This window comes from Hypanus sabinus, chromosome 4 (assembly GCF_030144855.1).
Source record: "Hypanus sabinus isolate sHypSab1 chromosome 4, sHypSab1.hap1, whole genome shotgun sequence".
NCBI classification, from domain to species: domain Eukaryota; kingdom Metazoa; phylum Chordata; class Chondrichthyes; order Myliobatiformes; family Dasyatidae; genus Hypanus; species Hypanus sabinus.
Window position 1 is genome coordinate 58102395 of NC_082709.1, and position 16008 is coordinate 58118402.

At 40.0% G+C, this 16008-nt stretch overlaps 1 protein-coding gene across 7 annotated transcripts in view; it reads right to left on the reverse strand.

Annotated features, from left to right (window-relative positions):
• The window catches only part of LOC132392800 (caspase-8-like), a 58857-nt gene that overhangs the window by 24642 nt on the left and 18207 nt on the right, over positions 1-16008 (reverse strand). For 3 of the 7 annotated variants that reach the window (XM_059967188.1, XM_059967190.1, XM_059967187.1), the window contains exons 4-9: positions 14957-15092; positions 13599-13687; positions 13075-13159; positions 12234-12343; positions 11198-11276; positions 8979-9486 (exon numbers count right to left, since the gene is read on the reverse strand). In XM_059967188.1, coding sequence (XP_059823171.1) covers positions 8979-9486; positions 11198-11276; positions 12234-12343; positions 13075-13159; positions 13599-13687; positions 14957-15092 — 1007 coding nt within the window. Of the gene's footprint in view, positions 1-3268; positions 8569-8978; positions 9487-11197; positions 11277-12233; positions 12344-13074; positions 13160-13598; positions 13688-14956; positions 15093-16008 lie in introns of those variants that run through there. The other 4 variants (XM_059967184.1, XM_059967185.1, XM_059967186.1 and 1 more) reach the window with 3 other exon arrangements.

A 16008-nucleotide genomic window follows, 5' to 3' on the forward strand; every position in this document is an offset into this window, starting at 1 on the left:
CAAGAGCTCACACAGCATACTGAGCACTGACGTGTTGCAGCTTTCACTGGGCTGGTACCTCTTTTTGGCCACTATTGGTACTACTTTGGGCAAGCTCTTCAGTGCTCCTTGGTGAGTCAATCTTAGTCACTTAGCTTGACTGTATTGGGGTAAAAGTTACTGGCTGTGATTGTGTATGGTAAGTGAATCCTTGATGTGAAGACAGAAGTTTGTCTTTTAAATTCCGAATAATTGGTGGAATATAAGCTCCTGTTTCGGGTTAGCCTGGTGTTCTAGATTACTAGTCTGATAAACTAAACAAAAAATACTCTAGTAGGCACAAATCAGTAGGTCAGAAGGCAGTAAATGGAGCTGAGGCAGAAGAACTTCAAAATCTTACTGAACAGTAGTAGATTTGAGGGAGCTGTCTATTCTACTCCTGCTCCCAGTTTAAAAGGAAGTTTTTTCCTGATGCCCTAATTTATTTCCGTAAAACAACTACATTGAATTGAACTTATAGGTACCAGAGTCCAGTTGTGCACAGTTCTTAAGGTTTCAGGCTGAACCTGAAAAGTCCAATGTTGACTGTAACTATTGCAAAACTACTTAAAGACAAATGATTTAAAAATTTATTCAAATATGGAATAAGGAGAAAGCATTAAGATGTAGCAAAAAAAAAAAAATCGGAGGAGTGCATTCAATGCTTATTTCCTCAAAGAATCATAGAAAACTATAGTACAGAAACAGGCTCTTCAGCCATCTAGTCTGTGCTGAACTACTTAAAATGCCTAGTCCCATCAATCTGCACCTGGACCATAGCCCTCCATACCCCTCCCATCTATGAAACTATCCAAAACTTCTCTTAAATATTGAAATCAAAACCACATCCACCACTTGCGCTGGTAGCTCATTTCACACTCTTAACACACTTAATCCAGCGAAAAAAGTTTTATGGGAAAAGGGTTATAAATTCATATTGCGCCACCCAGCAGCACTGATAATTTTTTTGGATGACGGAAAAAGATGATTTTTTACTGATCATCGGGATGCAGAGGAGTTTGCACAAGAACTCCCAAATATTCGCTAGACACAGTAAAGATTTAAAAGTGAAACAGATTAAAGATGAAGACGGGGACAGTGAAGTGAGTTGATGGACATTAAGGACAGAAGAATATTTAAATATACTTTTAATTATATGATACAGGGAGAAAGGTAAAAATTTGAGAAATATTAATCGAGAGTAGTGATATTATTTTTTCTTCTCTTACATATACTTTTTTCATGCTACGGGGAGCTGGGGGAACTTCGGATCGATCGCTGCGGGATTCACGTGTGTAATCATGGCGTTTGCCCTGACCCGCACAACGGAGGGGGTAATGTTTTTTTTTCATTCACAACATTAGCAGGGGGGTTTTTTGTTGTTGTTTTCTTTATAATCTATTTTTCTTTTATCTTTCTTTCTTTGCCTGGATGATCGGGGGGGGGGGGGGGGGGGAAGACACATAGCAACATGGAGAATTTTAAAATAATTCCCCAAGGTACTACAAGAGTTGAAATATTATGTATTATTATAGACTGGAGTAACCCCATTAAAAATAATGACTAATTTACTGAATTTTTAAAGTTTTAATGTTAATGGGTTTAATGGACTGGTGAAAAGAAAAGAATTTTAACATACATTAAGAAAATGAAAATAGATATAAGATATAGATACAAGAAACACATTTAACAGAGATAGAACATCAGAAATTAAAGAGAAATTGGGTCGGAAATGTTATTGCAGCTTCATTTAATTCAAAAGCAAGGGGAGTTGCAATTTTGGTTAACAAAACTTTACCAATTAAAATACAAAATGTATTAATTGATTCTGCGGGAAGATATGTAATTATACATTGTCAAATCTTTTCAGAACTATGGACTCTTACGAATATTTATGCACCAAATGAAAACGATGTAAAATTTACACAAGAGGCTTTTTTGAATTTGGCTGACGCATTTGATAAAATATTAATAGGTGGAGACTTTAACTTTTGTCTAGACCCAGTTTTAGATAGGTCAACAAAGGTTGTTACAAAACCAAAAGTAGCAAAATTAACTTTATCATTGATGAAAGATTTAAATTTGATTGATATATGGAGAAGAATTAACCCAAGAGAAAGAGATTATTCATTGTATTCAAATAGACATAAAACTTATTCAAGGATAGATTTTTTCCTACTATCAGCGAATATTCAAGACAGAGTGAAAAATATGGAATATAAAGCAAGAATATTGTCAGATCATTCCCCCTTAATAATGACAATGATAATGATGGATAAGGAGGAATCGATTTATAGATGGAGATTTAATTCAATATTATTAAAACGTCAAGATTTTTGTGATTCTATGAGAAAAACAGAGTCAGTTTTTTTTTTAGATACAAACTCACATTCAGTTGATGATAAATTTATATTATGGGAAGCGATGAAGGCATATTTGAGAGGCCAGATAATGTTATACTTCTAAAATTAAGGAATATATGGTAGAAATAGATAAATTGGAAAAAGAGATTACAAAATTAGAAAAAGAATCTCAAAGATATGACAGGAAAAAAAAAGACAACTTGTTAATAAGAAGCTACAATATAATACACTTCAGACATACCGAACAGGAAAAGTGATTATGAGAACTAAACAGAAATATTATGAACTAGGTGAAAGATCGCACAAGATTCTTGCTTGCCAGTTGAAAACAGACCAGGCTTCCAAAACAATAAATGCAATTAGAACAAGTGTAAATAAAATTATTTATAAACCTTTAGAAATCAATGAAACTAAAAATTTTTTATTCTGAACCGTATTTATCAGAATCACAAAATGATATTGTTGAGATAGAAAGGTTTTTATCACAAATAACTCTCCCAAAATTGAATTCGGAAGAACAGAAGGGATTAGATGTGCCTTTTACATTAAGAGGTCAAAGAAGCTTCAGAGTAATAAATTTCCAGGAGAAGATGGTTTTCCGCCTGAATTTTACAAAAAGTTTAAAGATTTATTAATTCCTCCTTTTATGGAGCTAATACACCAAGTGGAAAGAATGCATAAACTTCCAGAATCTTTTTCGACAGCTATTTTAATAGTATTGCCAAAAAAAGACAGATCTTTTAAAGCCAACATCATATAGACCTACACACACAAAATGCTGGTGGAACACAGCAGGCCAGGCAGCATCTATAGGGAGAAGCGCTGTCGACATTTTGGGCCGAAGGGTCTCGGCCCGAAACGTCGACAGCGCTTCTCCCTATAGATGCTGCCTGGCCTGCTGTGTTCCACCAGCATTTTATGTGTCTTGTTTGAATTTCCACATCTGCAGATTCCCTCGTGTTTGATCATATAGACCTATTTCTTTGTTGAACACGGACTATAAAATAATAGCAAAGATTTTATCTAATAGATTATCTAAATATTTACCAAAATTAACACACATGGACCAAACAGGATTTATTAAAAATAGACAATCTGCAGATAATGGAACTCGGTTACTTCGCATAATTCATTTGGCACAAAAGAGGGAAGAAATGAGTGTGGCAGTTGCTTTGAATGCAGAAAAAGCATTTGATAGATTGGAATGGGATTTTTTATTTAAGGTATTGGAAATGTATTAAAATCTTAAATACTAACCCCAAAGCTAAAGTGGTGATAAATGGCCAAATCTCAACATCATTTCAGTTAACAAGGTCAACTAGACAAGGTTGTCCATTATCACCTGCTTTATTTGTGTTGGCAATAGAACCATTAGCTGAATTGATTAGAACTGACTCAGATATTTTGGGTTTCAGAGTTAATCAAGAGGAATATAAGCCTGTCCAGGCAGACCCATTGTCTCTGCTTGCTCCTGTCCCACTGAACTCATTTCTGCCCATCTTGACTCTGTTTTATCTCCCCTTATTGAATCCCTTCCCACCTATGTCCGTGATACTTCCTATGCTTTACGTCTCTTCAAAGATTTCCTGGCCCCCACCGCCTCATTTTCACCATGGACGTCCAGTCCCTATATACCTCTATCCCCCACCAGAAAAGTCTCCAAGCTCTCAGTTTCTTCCTGGATTCCAGACCCAGCCAGTCACCTTCTACCCCCACTCTTCTCCGCCTCACGGAATTAGTCCTCACCCTTAACAATTTCTCCTTTGGCTCCTCCCACTTCCCTCCAAACTAAGGTGTAGCCATGGGCACCTGCATGGGTCCTAGCTATGCCTGCCTTTTTATCGGCCATGTGGAGCAATCTATGTTCCAAGCCTACACCGGTATCTGTCCTCCTCTTGCGTTATATCGACGACTGCATCGGTGCTGCTTGCTGCACACATGCTGAGCTCGTCGACTTCATTAACTTCGCCTCCAACTTTCACCCCGCCCTCAAATTCACCTGGTCTATTTCCGACACCTCCCTCCCCTTTCTAGATCTTTCTGTTTCTATCTCTGGAGACAGCCTATCCACCGACGTCTACTACAAACCTATTAACTCCCACAGCTACCTAGACTATTCCTCCTCCCACCCTGTCTCCTGCAAAAATGCTATCCCTTTCTGTCAATTCCTCCACCTCTGCGCATCTGCTCTCAGGATGAGGCCTTTCATTCTAGGACAAAGGAGAGGTCTTCCTTTTTTAAAGGGGCTTCCCTTCATCCATTATCAATTCTGCCCTCCATCATGTCTCCTGTATTTCACACATCTCTGCCCTCACCCCATCTCCCTGCCAGCCCACCAGGGATAGAGTCCCCCTGGTCCTCACCTATCACCCTACCAGCCTACAGATCCAATGCATAATCCTCTGTAACTTCCGCCACCTCCTACGTGATCCCACCAGCAACCACATCTTCCCCTCCCCCCCCACTCCCGGCTTTCCTCAGGGATTGCTCCCGACTCGACTCCCTTGTCCATTCATTCCCCCCATCCCTCCCCATGGACCTCCCTCCGGGCACTCATCCCTGCTAATGGAAGAAGTGCTACACCTGCCCCCACACTTCTTCCCTCACCACCATCCCAGGCCCCAGACAGTCCTTTCAGTTGAGGCACCACTTCACCTGCGAGTCAGCTGGGGTGATATACTGTATCTGGTGCTCCCAATGTGGCCATTTATACATTGGGGAGACCCGCCGCAGACTGGAGACCATTTCGCCGAACACCGGTGCTCGGTCCTCCAGCAGTGGCTGAATCTCCCTGTGACCACACACTTCAATTCCACAGACTGCTCTCACTCCGACATGTCTGTCCATGGCCTCCTCTACCATCAAGATGAGGCCACACGCAGGTCGATGGAGCAATACCTTATCTCCTGCCTATGTAGCCTCCTTCCTGCCAGCATGAACATCCAACTCACTGACCTCCATTGATACCCCTATCCCCATCTATTATTTCAGTCTGGTTCTCTCCCTCTTTTCCCCCCTCACTATAATCTCTCCCCCCTGCCCTACCTTTCTTTATCTTTTATTTCCCATAATTCTCCACCTTCCCCCTAGCCCATTTCCCAGCTCTCTTATTTATCCCTCCCCCCACTTCTTATCCCCCCTCGACCATCCAATGTTACTTCACTCCTGATGAAGGGTTTTGGCCCGAAACATCGTTATTACCTCCTCCCATAGATGCTGTCTGGCCTGCTGAGTTCTGCCAGCATTTCGTGTTTTTTATTTGGAATATAAGATTAACTTATTTGCTGATGATGTTCTGATTTATCTAACTAACCCATTGCATTCATTGCGTAAATTATCTTCTAGATTGGAAGAATATGGGAAAATATCAGGGTACAAAATAAATTGGGATAAAAGTGAAATTCTACCCCTTACTAAAGGAGATTATAATCAATGTCAATTAATAACTCAATTTAGATGGCTGATAAATGGTATAAAGTATTTAGGTATAAGAGTGGATAATGATATAAAGAATTTAGATAAACTAAATTATTTGCCAATAATGAAAAAAATTCAAGAGGATCTTGATAAATGCATGATGTTACCAATAACATTAATAGGTAGAGTCAATGCTGTAAAAATGAATATATTCCCTACATTACAATATTTATTCCAAACATTACCAATACAATTACCGCAGAAGTTTTTTCAAGTGTTAAATAAATGTGTGAGGAAATTCCTTTGGAAAGGTAAGATGTCAAGAATATAGTTGGAAAAATTGACATGGAAATTTGACCTAGGAGGATTACAATTACCAAATTTTAAGAATTATTACAAAGCAAATCAACTTAGATTTATTGCATCTTTTTTTGATGAAGATAAACCGGCATGGATTAGAATAGAATTAGATAAAATAGGAGAAAATATACCAGAAGATTTTATATATAATTGGGAATCTAAATGGATACAGGAAAAGAATCTCCTATACTAAAACATTTGATTGATTTATGGAATAAGATAAATGTTGATGATGAGATAAATCTTTATTAGCAAAGAGACCTTTAACTCAAAATAAACTTATTCCTTTTACAATGGATAATCAACTTTTATATAATTGGTTTCACAAAGGGATTAGATATATAGGGGGCTGTTTTGAAGGAGGTATATGAATGTCATTTGACCAATTAATGAATAAATATAAAATATCAAATAACACTCTTTTCTGTTACTTCCAATTAAGGGCTTATTTAAGAGTTAAACTGGGTCAAACAATGTTATTGCCAAAACCTAATGAAATAGAAACTTTAATTCATAAAGGAAAAATTAAAAGAATTATTTCTGGTATGTATAATTTGATTCAAAAACAGGTAATTAAACAAGAAATTCATAAGTCAAGACAAAAATGGGAAACTGATTTGAATATTAAAATTGATGAAACAAGTCAGTCAAGATTATGTCTTGACAGTATGACAAATACAATAAATGTTTGACTAAGATCCCTACAATATAACTTTTTACATTTATTATATATTACACCATAAAAAATAAATAGATTAAACTCAAATTTATCTGATCAATGTTTTCGATGTAATCAAGAAATTGGTACTTTTTTTACACTCTACTTGGTCTTGTTTTAAAATTCAACCTTTTTGGACAAATTTAAGAGTTTTATTGGAACAAATTATTGGAACATAGCTTCCACATAATCCAATATTATTCTTACTAGGTGATATTGAAGGGATAAAACCGAAACCCAAACTGAACAAATATCAGAAAGAGTTCATAAAAAGTGCATTGGCAGTAGCCAAAAAGGCTATTGCAGTTACTTGGAAATCAGATTTATACTTAAGTATAGATCGTTGGAAGAATGAAATTTTCAGCTGCATTCCACTTGAAAAAATTACTTATAATTTAAGAAATAAATATGATATATTTCTGAAAATTTGGTGCCCTTATTTACAAAAGATAGGATTAAATATATAGGTGCTCCAAAGATAAAATTATTGGTCATCTGGGGAAAGAAATATATATATACACACACACACATATACATATACATACATACATACACACACACAGCTAATTTGAACTCCATGGAACAAGTGGGGATCTTCTGATATCCAGGCACTCTTTCTTTCTTTCTTTTTTCTTATATATAGGGATATGTTAGGGTTGATATTTTTTTTCCTTCTATTTTGTAACCTATTTGAAAATTCAATAATTTTTTTTTTTTTTAAAAACAGCAAACACCACCTCCTCTGTAATCTGTACAGGGTCCATAATCTCACCGTTGATTTGCCTCACTTCCATAGACTCTGTGTCCATCTCCCAAGTAAGTACTGATGCAAAAAAATCCATTTAAGAACTCCCCCCATCTCATTTGGCTTCACATAGAGATTATCGTTCCAATCTTCCAGAGGACCAATTTTGACCCTTGCAATCCTTTTATTCTCAACATATGTGTAGAACCCCTTCGCCTTGTCTGCTAAAATAACCTCCCGCCTTTTTTTAGCCCTCCTGATTTCCTTCCTAAGTTATGACATAGGAGGCACCCGTATGGCCCACTGAGTTTACAGTGGCTCACATTACATTCACATACCCACATCATCTTTCCCTGTCACCTCAACTACCCACATCCACATCCATTCCCTGCCACATTCTACCAGTCACCTACACACCAGGAGCAATTCAGTCTGGGCTATCAACCTACCAGCCCACATGTTGAGCTCTATCCAATGCTGTACTGTGCCAAGCCTCTGAGCCCAAGCCCACTTCCTCCACCTAGACCCCTCTCTTAGCAATCAGGATCTTCCTGCTGGCTTTGATACCCCTCCAGTCTCTTGCATTCCTCACTGGCTGAGATCACCCTCATTTGGTCGAGAGCCCACAATGACACAAGTATCTCTCTTGGACATGAGGACGTGCCTCACCCCTCTTGCTCCAAGTACCCAGGTATCACAGCTTTAAGACAAGTTGGAAAGGTTGTTCAGCTAATGGACTGTTAATAGATTTTCATCACTGGTCCTGAATATATTTCCTAATGCAGACTACAGAGTGTATGTAGGTTTACGATGGCAGTCAGGGAAAGATGAGCTGCTTCCTCAGAGTGTGCTGCAGGATGAGAGGCGTGGCCTGCAGTTGGTTCAGTTGCTCATTTCTTAACATCGTCTTCCTATTCACCTCGGTAAGTATTGAAATCAAATCCGACCTAGAGACAATGTGGGGAAAAAGTCAACTGCAGATTCAGTAAAGCACAAGAACACTTCACGGACTTCCCCAGCACAGACTGTGACTCTTTAAACATCCCCAGGGCAGAGTAAGACTCTGCACAATGGCTTGAAGTCTATCTGCAGTAACTGTTGGGTTTTAGGGTTTAACAAGAGTACCTATTAAATCCTGAATAACCATGAACGTTTCCAAACTCAGATGAAAGGTCACTGACCTGAAACCAACTACTTCTCTCTCCACAGATATAGCCTGATCTGCTGAATATTTGTTTTTTTTTAAAACCACACTGGCTGAGCTCTAAGAATGGTGAATTCCAAGGCTCTGGGCATATACTGTGAATCCACACCAGGCTCAGGAGTCACATGAGGTAGTTCTAAATGCAGTACTTACTTGTGTTGATATTTCCGCAGATACTCTGACAGAGTGCGCATGAAGGAGGATGGCTGTTGTGGTGCTTGGTGAAGCAGGCTCTGAGAAACCTGGCAGCAACACCACAGGACATCTGCTTCCTGAGGGACTAATTCCTCGCAGTGATTGCCATCAACTTGAATTAGGTCTCCATTACTCTGGGCACTGGGCAGCTCCAATTCGCCATTAGCTGCAGTTCTGAGGAAATCCTGAACAAAGAAGAGCCTAGGTTTGCCCACGAGGGAGCGGCACTGCTGCCCTTTGAAATAGTGCTGGATTTGCTTAAAGGGAAGTCCAGGCTCATTCCCATCAACTGCAAGAATGCAATCCTGCGTGCCACGGCTGATAATGCAGCAAACAAAGCAGTCAAGGGCACCCAGGTCATCCCGCTCCGATGTTTCCTTCAAAATCTTTTCAATCTTGTTCAGTTCAACGTAGAGATGGAGGAGGACATTGAAATTTAGTGCCTCAAATGTCTCCTTTAACAGATCTGGAGAAACAAGCCAGGAGTTAATACATGAAGGAAAGAGGGGTGGGGCAGTTAAATAGGGAAACGAAGGAAGGAAGGTCAAAGCACAAGTGAAGGGAATCAGGAGACTGGTGTTAATAGACTCATACATAGTGTTAATGCTCAGCCAACACAGGAGTTAAGTAGCTGAGCTTTATTACACATGGAAGGGGAATGTTATTAAATGGAAATGCAACAATAATTAGTAAGAGAGATTTAATTCACTGCTGGAGGTGAGATTTAATACATGTGAATCAGAGGAAATCATACATTTGTAATTGGCTTATTACTGATACTAGCAGTGAGATATTGGGAAGCGGGGTGGAGATACGCCTCCAAAGGAAGTGTATGGCGCTCCTTCCCTCCGCTAGCCTGCAGATCACTCTTGGGAAAGGTGTAGCGCTTCTAACGGTCATATGAAGCCATGGAAGCACGTGGTGGATAGTTGTATGAGCAGATGGTATGTATCATAAGTCTTGGTTACGTGACCACTAACGCCAGACAATCTCTGAAGAGTATTGATAACGGCTGAGGTCACCTGTAAAGACACTGCCCAGAAGGAGGCAATGGCAAACCACTTCTGTAGAAAGACTTTGCAAGAACGATCACAGTCAAAGACCATGATCGCCCGAGTGATATGCCACTGATGACGATGACGACGACTGAGATATAGTGAAAAGATTTTGTTTGCATGCCATAGAGACAGATCATTCCATACACAAGCACTTTGAGGGAGTATAAAAAGCAAAGAAAAACAATAACAGAATGCAGAATATAATTTTAAGAGTTCCAGAGAAAGTGCAGTGCAGGTAGACAGACATGGTGCAGAGGCCATGACATGGTAGATTAGGAGATCAACAGTTCACCTTTAATGTACAAGATGTTCATTCAAGAGTCTTACAGCAGCAGGACAAAAGCTGTGTTTGAGCTTGGTGGTGCATCTACTGCCCAATGGAATGAGCAAGAAGAGAGAATGACAGGGGTGGGAGGGATATTTAATTATGTTGACTGCTTTCCTGAAGCACCAGGAAGTACAGGCAAGGTCAACGAAGGGGAAGCTGGCTTTTGTGAGAATTTGGGCTGTATCTACAACTCTTCTTGTGGTTCTAGGAAGACCAGCTGCATACCAAGTTGTAATGTGGCCAGATGGGATGATTTCCATAGTGCATCTGTAAATACTGGTGAAGGTCAACAGGGTCATGCTAAAATTCCTCAGCCTTGTAAGCAGGTGGTAACACTGCTGTGCTTTACTGGCCATATTATCTACCTGTGCAGTGTGTTTCGTGGTAATGGAGAAGATTTTAAAACACGGGAATGAGGTAGGGGTTAATAATGTGAAAGTCTTGATGAGCTACAAACAAGTGGTATTGTACACAGCAATATGTGGAGTGGAAGTGGTAGGATTAATATACTGTATACAATGCACAGGGGAGTTAAGGAGGGGGCCAAATACATAATAGATGAAGTCGTACAGTTGACCAAGGGGAGTAACAATGGAGAGAAAACTGGGAAAAGGGTGAGAGGGTAGGGGGCAGAGTTAATATACAGAAAACCGAACTTCATGTGGAGAAGGGTTCATGATTAGTAAATGGAGATTAACAATCAACTGCTTGGGATTAATACACAGTAAACTGGGCTGATGCACTAAGACAGGGCAGTACACACCATGTAGAGTGAAGCCTACAGCACTCACCTGCATCAGTTCCAATACAGTCAATGATTAAACAAAGGCCAAATGGGTTACTCTGCATCTTGTAAGCTTCCAGTCTGTTCTGTAACACAAAGAACAGCATTATAATAAAATACTCATATTTAGCACAGTGCTTTCCACCTGATCACCTGCTCTAGTGGTATTGGGAATGATATCAATTTTCACTTGTCCCAAAAGGGGTGGTCCTTTGCTGTTTTCCCAATCGGCCACAAGCCAGAGTCCCAGGGGGAAGGAACAGTGTCCATTTACTCAATCTGCTGGAAGGCAGTAGCTCTAACTTTGTAACAGTCCTTCAGGACTTCAGAAATTCACCTCACGTCTGTACACAAGTCCCCAGACTGCTACTGAACCCTTGATCTTCTGACTCAGTTTCTACCTGCATTACAATGTGAGATGATAGCAGCCACTGTGAGTTAGTGTCAGCACTGGAGTGCTGTACCGGGCAACAAATTGTGAATGTATTTGGACTTCTATTACCAGCATTAGCTGTAGTCTAATGGGTTTAAGTCCTACTGGAAAGTCTTGAGACAAACACAGTAAGAACATGCTCAGTGTTTGAAGTACCTCTGCTTAGAAATGAGAAGTTAAATTGAAGTCTGCTTACTCCCTCTACTGAATGAGGGCAGAGGAGTTTATCTCAGTGCATTGGCCAATATTTATTCCTCAAATCATTATCAGGTCTATAGCATTGCAATTGCAACAGTTTGTCATATTTCCTATGTAACAAGACTGCATAATACAATTCACTGGCTATAAATAGGACTTTCAGGCGATCCTTGTTCCTTCTCCTTCAAGTACCCCATTGTGAGTGACCCTTTTGATAACGAGCACTCCCCAATACATGCAAACTCCCGTGTGTTCCTTAATATGCAACCAGCCCGAGGAGCAATCATTTAAAGAGTGTCCCTGCCCCATCTCCCACAGCACATGACCAAATGCTACCTCCTCACAATGAGATATCCATCTCTGGCTGGAGGGACTTCCACTGAAGTATAAGTATTTGCACCCCAAAACCCACCTCATGTGTGCCTACTGCTACCTGCTGTACCACATAGCTTGTTCTTGGAACAGTGGCCTGAGCTGACTCAGGCACTGGACTGCTCAGTTCTGTCACATTAGGCTCCTCAGCTGCAGAAGGAAAACAGACAGGTTGAATGAGGTAGTTCATCACAAACTGTAATACATTGAGCTTCCACATCCAAATGAAGAAACGTTTAACAATAAGTCTAAGCCAAGTGAAAAAAGGCCACAATAATTTGGGAGAAAAGCATATATTCTCATTGCACGAAGTGGCATTGCCCAAATTCTTAGTGCAGTCAAAGTCTGCCAGGTGAAGGCCAAGCAAGGTTGTACTTTCATTCTGTCCATGATCAGGAACCCCAGTTGAAACTTCACACACTATACTATTATTGAGGTGCTGAGAATCCTGATGTATTTCACTTGTTAAACCACTCCACTTGTCCTGATCTGAACCTGAAAAGAATGCATCGCTGGAGAAATGCAACACAACAGACGATTTCTTCTAAAAGTCCCTACTGGTATTTAGCCATCACTCAAGCAATTTCCTAGTCCTCTGGACTCACCCCATTACCTTATCCTTAACTTCTATCAAACCTATGATTAAATATCAAAATAATCTTTGCTTTAAATATAGCCTTTGACGATGAATTCACAAACTCACCACAATCTAATCACACTTTCCCTACATATTGCCAATCCATTGATCGTTAATGTCCAAATAGAGTATGACACACATATATGTAGCTGTTAGACATGGAATGGTTTAATTAAGCATACATCAGAAACTCCCCTACACTAGGTACAGAGATTAACATCAATATTTAGTCGTCGTTACTTACGTAAGGCTATTGTTAACCTTGGGCAATTGGAGGGAGCACACTGTCTCAATAACCGGGTTGTAATCACAGGCCGCACAGTGCTCAACTGGAAGATGAAAGAAAACAACAGCACAGAGTTAAGACAGTCTCAGGTAACCTCGAGATTTTGGAAGGCAGAGATTATTAGGTTAGTCACATCTAGAGACAGATGAGGCAGGGACACAGTTGAGTAATGTTGATGAGAAGGGAATAAAGAATGGATTTGGAATTCAGCTCATCTTTGGATCAAATACGATGCTGCTGTGGGAAGTCTGGTTCAGATTCTGACAGGGATGGGATCAGTGGCAGTGGAACTGAACTCTTGTCAACCATACAAAATCTCAGTAACCACGCACCACTAATTCCAGTCCACGCCAGTCCTGACATGAAAAATTATCAAAGACCATGCCGGTATAAAGCATGAAAAGGGGGAAAGCATAGGGGAAGGAAGAAAAGTAAAACAAAATGTTTTATAAATATTTTCAAATCTTTTCAGAAATTCCTACCCAAGGTTGTTCAATGTGACCACACTCCTGCTGGGGAACAGAAACAGGAATGACGTTCTGATAGGCATCTGACCTTCTTATACATTCACCTGAGAGTAAGAGACAAACAGACAGAGGGGAGACAGATAACAATATTGTCATTAACACCATAATTTATTGTGAGTTGCTCTAATTAATGTAACCCCTGCAATTTATCGCAACTATCCTTAACAAATGTACACCCTACAAAAGCCTGCAGCTCACTCTGAGCTACATAAGCACCAACATGTGCATCCACAAGGCCCTTCCACATACAGTGACATGAACACATACGGTAATCCAAACAGCTGTAGTCAGTGGAGTTTGTTAAAATCTAGGTACTGTGTTTTAATGCATGAAACACAACCTCTGGGTGCATGCACGAAGGGCCTACACACAATGATGAAAAACAACTACAATAAAACCCTGATAACCCAGCATGCTTATGACTTTATTGCTGCCAGAATAACAATGTGCCCTCACTACTGCATGTTATAATATCTCTACAGTTTTAGATGTTACACAGTGAGATGATAAATTTTCCAGCAAACCAGGTAAATTGAAAAGGGGCATGGGAAGCCAGCATCCCAGTGAGTGGAATGGGAGCGTGGAAATCACAGCTCGGATGAGCAAGACTTGAACCCACATATGTCTGACATAGGGATGAGAGTGCTGAATCAGGTAACATAGTCATCTACAGCCAATATAACCCCGCAGAATCTTGTAACTGCCTTGAATAGAACAGGCCTCTTAGCCCACGATGAATACTGCAGTAACATACATCACCATGACTACCTAAAGCATTCCAACCAATCCAATCACCTCCACAAATAATGACTCACTTTAATCCAACATAACACATTGAGGATAGTTGCATTGTAACCCCCCCCCCACCACCAAATAAAGCAACCCAGCCCCCTCTCCCATCGGAGTACTTTCCAAAAATTGGGCCTTTATTCTGCCAATGACCCCTGGGTAGCTAGTCTGTAGCTCTGAAGCTTTCAAGTGAACAGATCAAAATCCCAATCCAAGAGCACCATAAATGGGCTGATAAACACTCATGCCTCTAGATTCAGTAACAATCCTGTGCAATTTGATGAACATTCAAATACAGTCTACATCTGTGAACGCCAGTCTGATCCTTTCCCAGGTTGACAACAATCTTGTGTTTATCTTTCTTTCCAGCTTGTCAACTCTGCAGTGTTTATTGTCAAGGGTTTGTTCAGTTTTTCACAGGATTCCCTCTCCCTAGTGCACATCTTTCTGGCATTTACAACTTTCTCATTCCCAGAGTGTGTTTAAACCTATTGCCCTAATATTTATTTTCCATATGCACTCACGCATCTGCTTGTGTTTTGAGATCTTCCTTTTCAGATCGATTCTCCGAATATTGGTCAGGCATTCTTCCACCACAGCCAAATTATTCTCATCAATTTTGCCACATTTCTCCAGTTCAACAACCAAATCTAAGAAAGTCTGGCAGGAAAAAGGACATCTCCATTAGCTCAGGAGTAGTACCCAACACTTAGCTTGCAGAACCTATGAAAATGCTGACCTAATATTGCTGTCCAATAGTAACAAATAATCATTACGGGGAAGAGAATTTCAGTAATCTCTACCACTCAAAGATAATACTAATGGGGTTCAAGGATCTTAAAGGAAGTGACTACAGATATAGTAGATGCATTAGATGTAATTCAACTAAAACCCTTTCCTAATCTATGGGTCCCCAGAGCACTGGAACACTACTGAAGTAATGCCAGTCTTCAGGAAAGGAAGGAGACTGGAAGCAAGAAACTATACATCAATAGATCTATATTCATCATTGGGAAAATGCTGTAGTCCATTATAGATGAGGTAATAGAATTTAGAAAACTAGAATTTAACTATAGTATTTAGAAAACTAAAAGCTCTGGAACCATAGGCCAGTAAATCTAACATCCGTGGTTCAGTTACCAGAGAGGGTTCTGAATGTAAAGTTATACCCACATCAGGAAAGATAGGTTTGAGTAGGGGTAGTCAATGTGGCTTTGTGCACAGGGAATTGATTGATTGATTGATTGATTTATAAAAAGAGCACACTTGACAGAGTTTTTTTTTGATGAGGTGGCCAAGCAAGTTGACTAAGGTATGGTGGTAGATATAGTTTATATGGACTTCAGTAAAGCCATTGATCCAGTTCCACATGGTAGGCTTCTATGGATGCTCATGGTGCATGAATCCAGTGAGAGCTGGCTAATTGGATACACAATTGGCTTGATGGTAGAAGGCAGAGGGTAATGGTGGAAGGTCGTTTCTTATACAGGAGATCCATGTCTATTGGTGTGCCTCAGGGCTAGTGCTGGACTCACTGTTGTTCAGCACCTGTATAAACGATTCGGATAAGAATGTA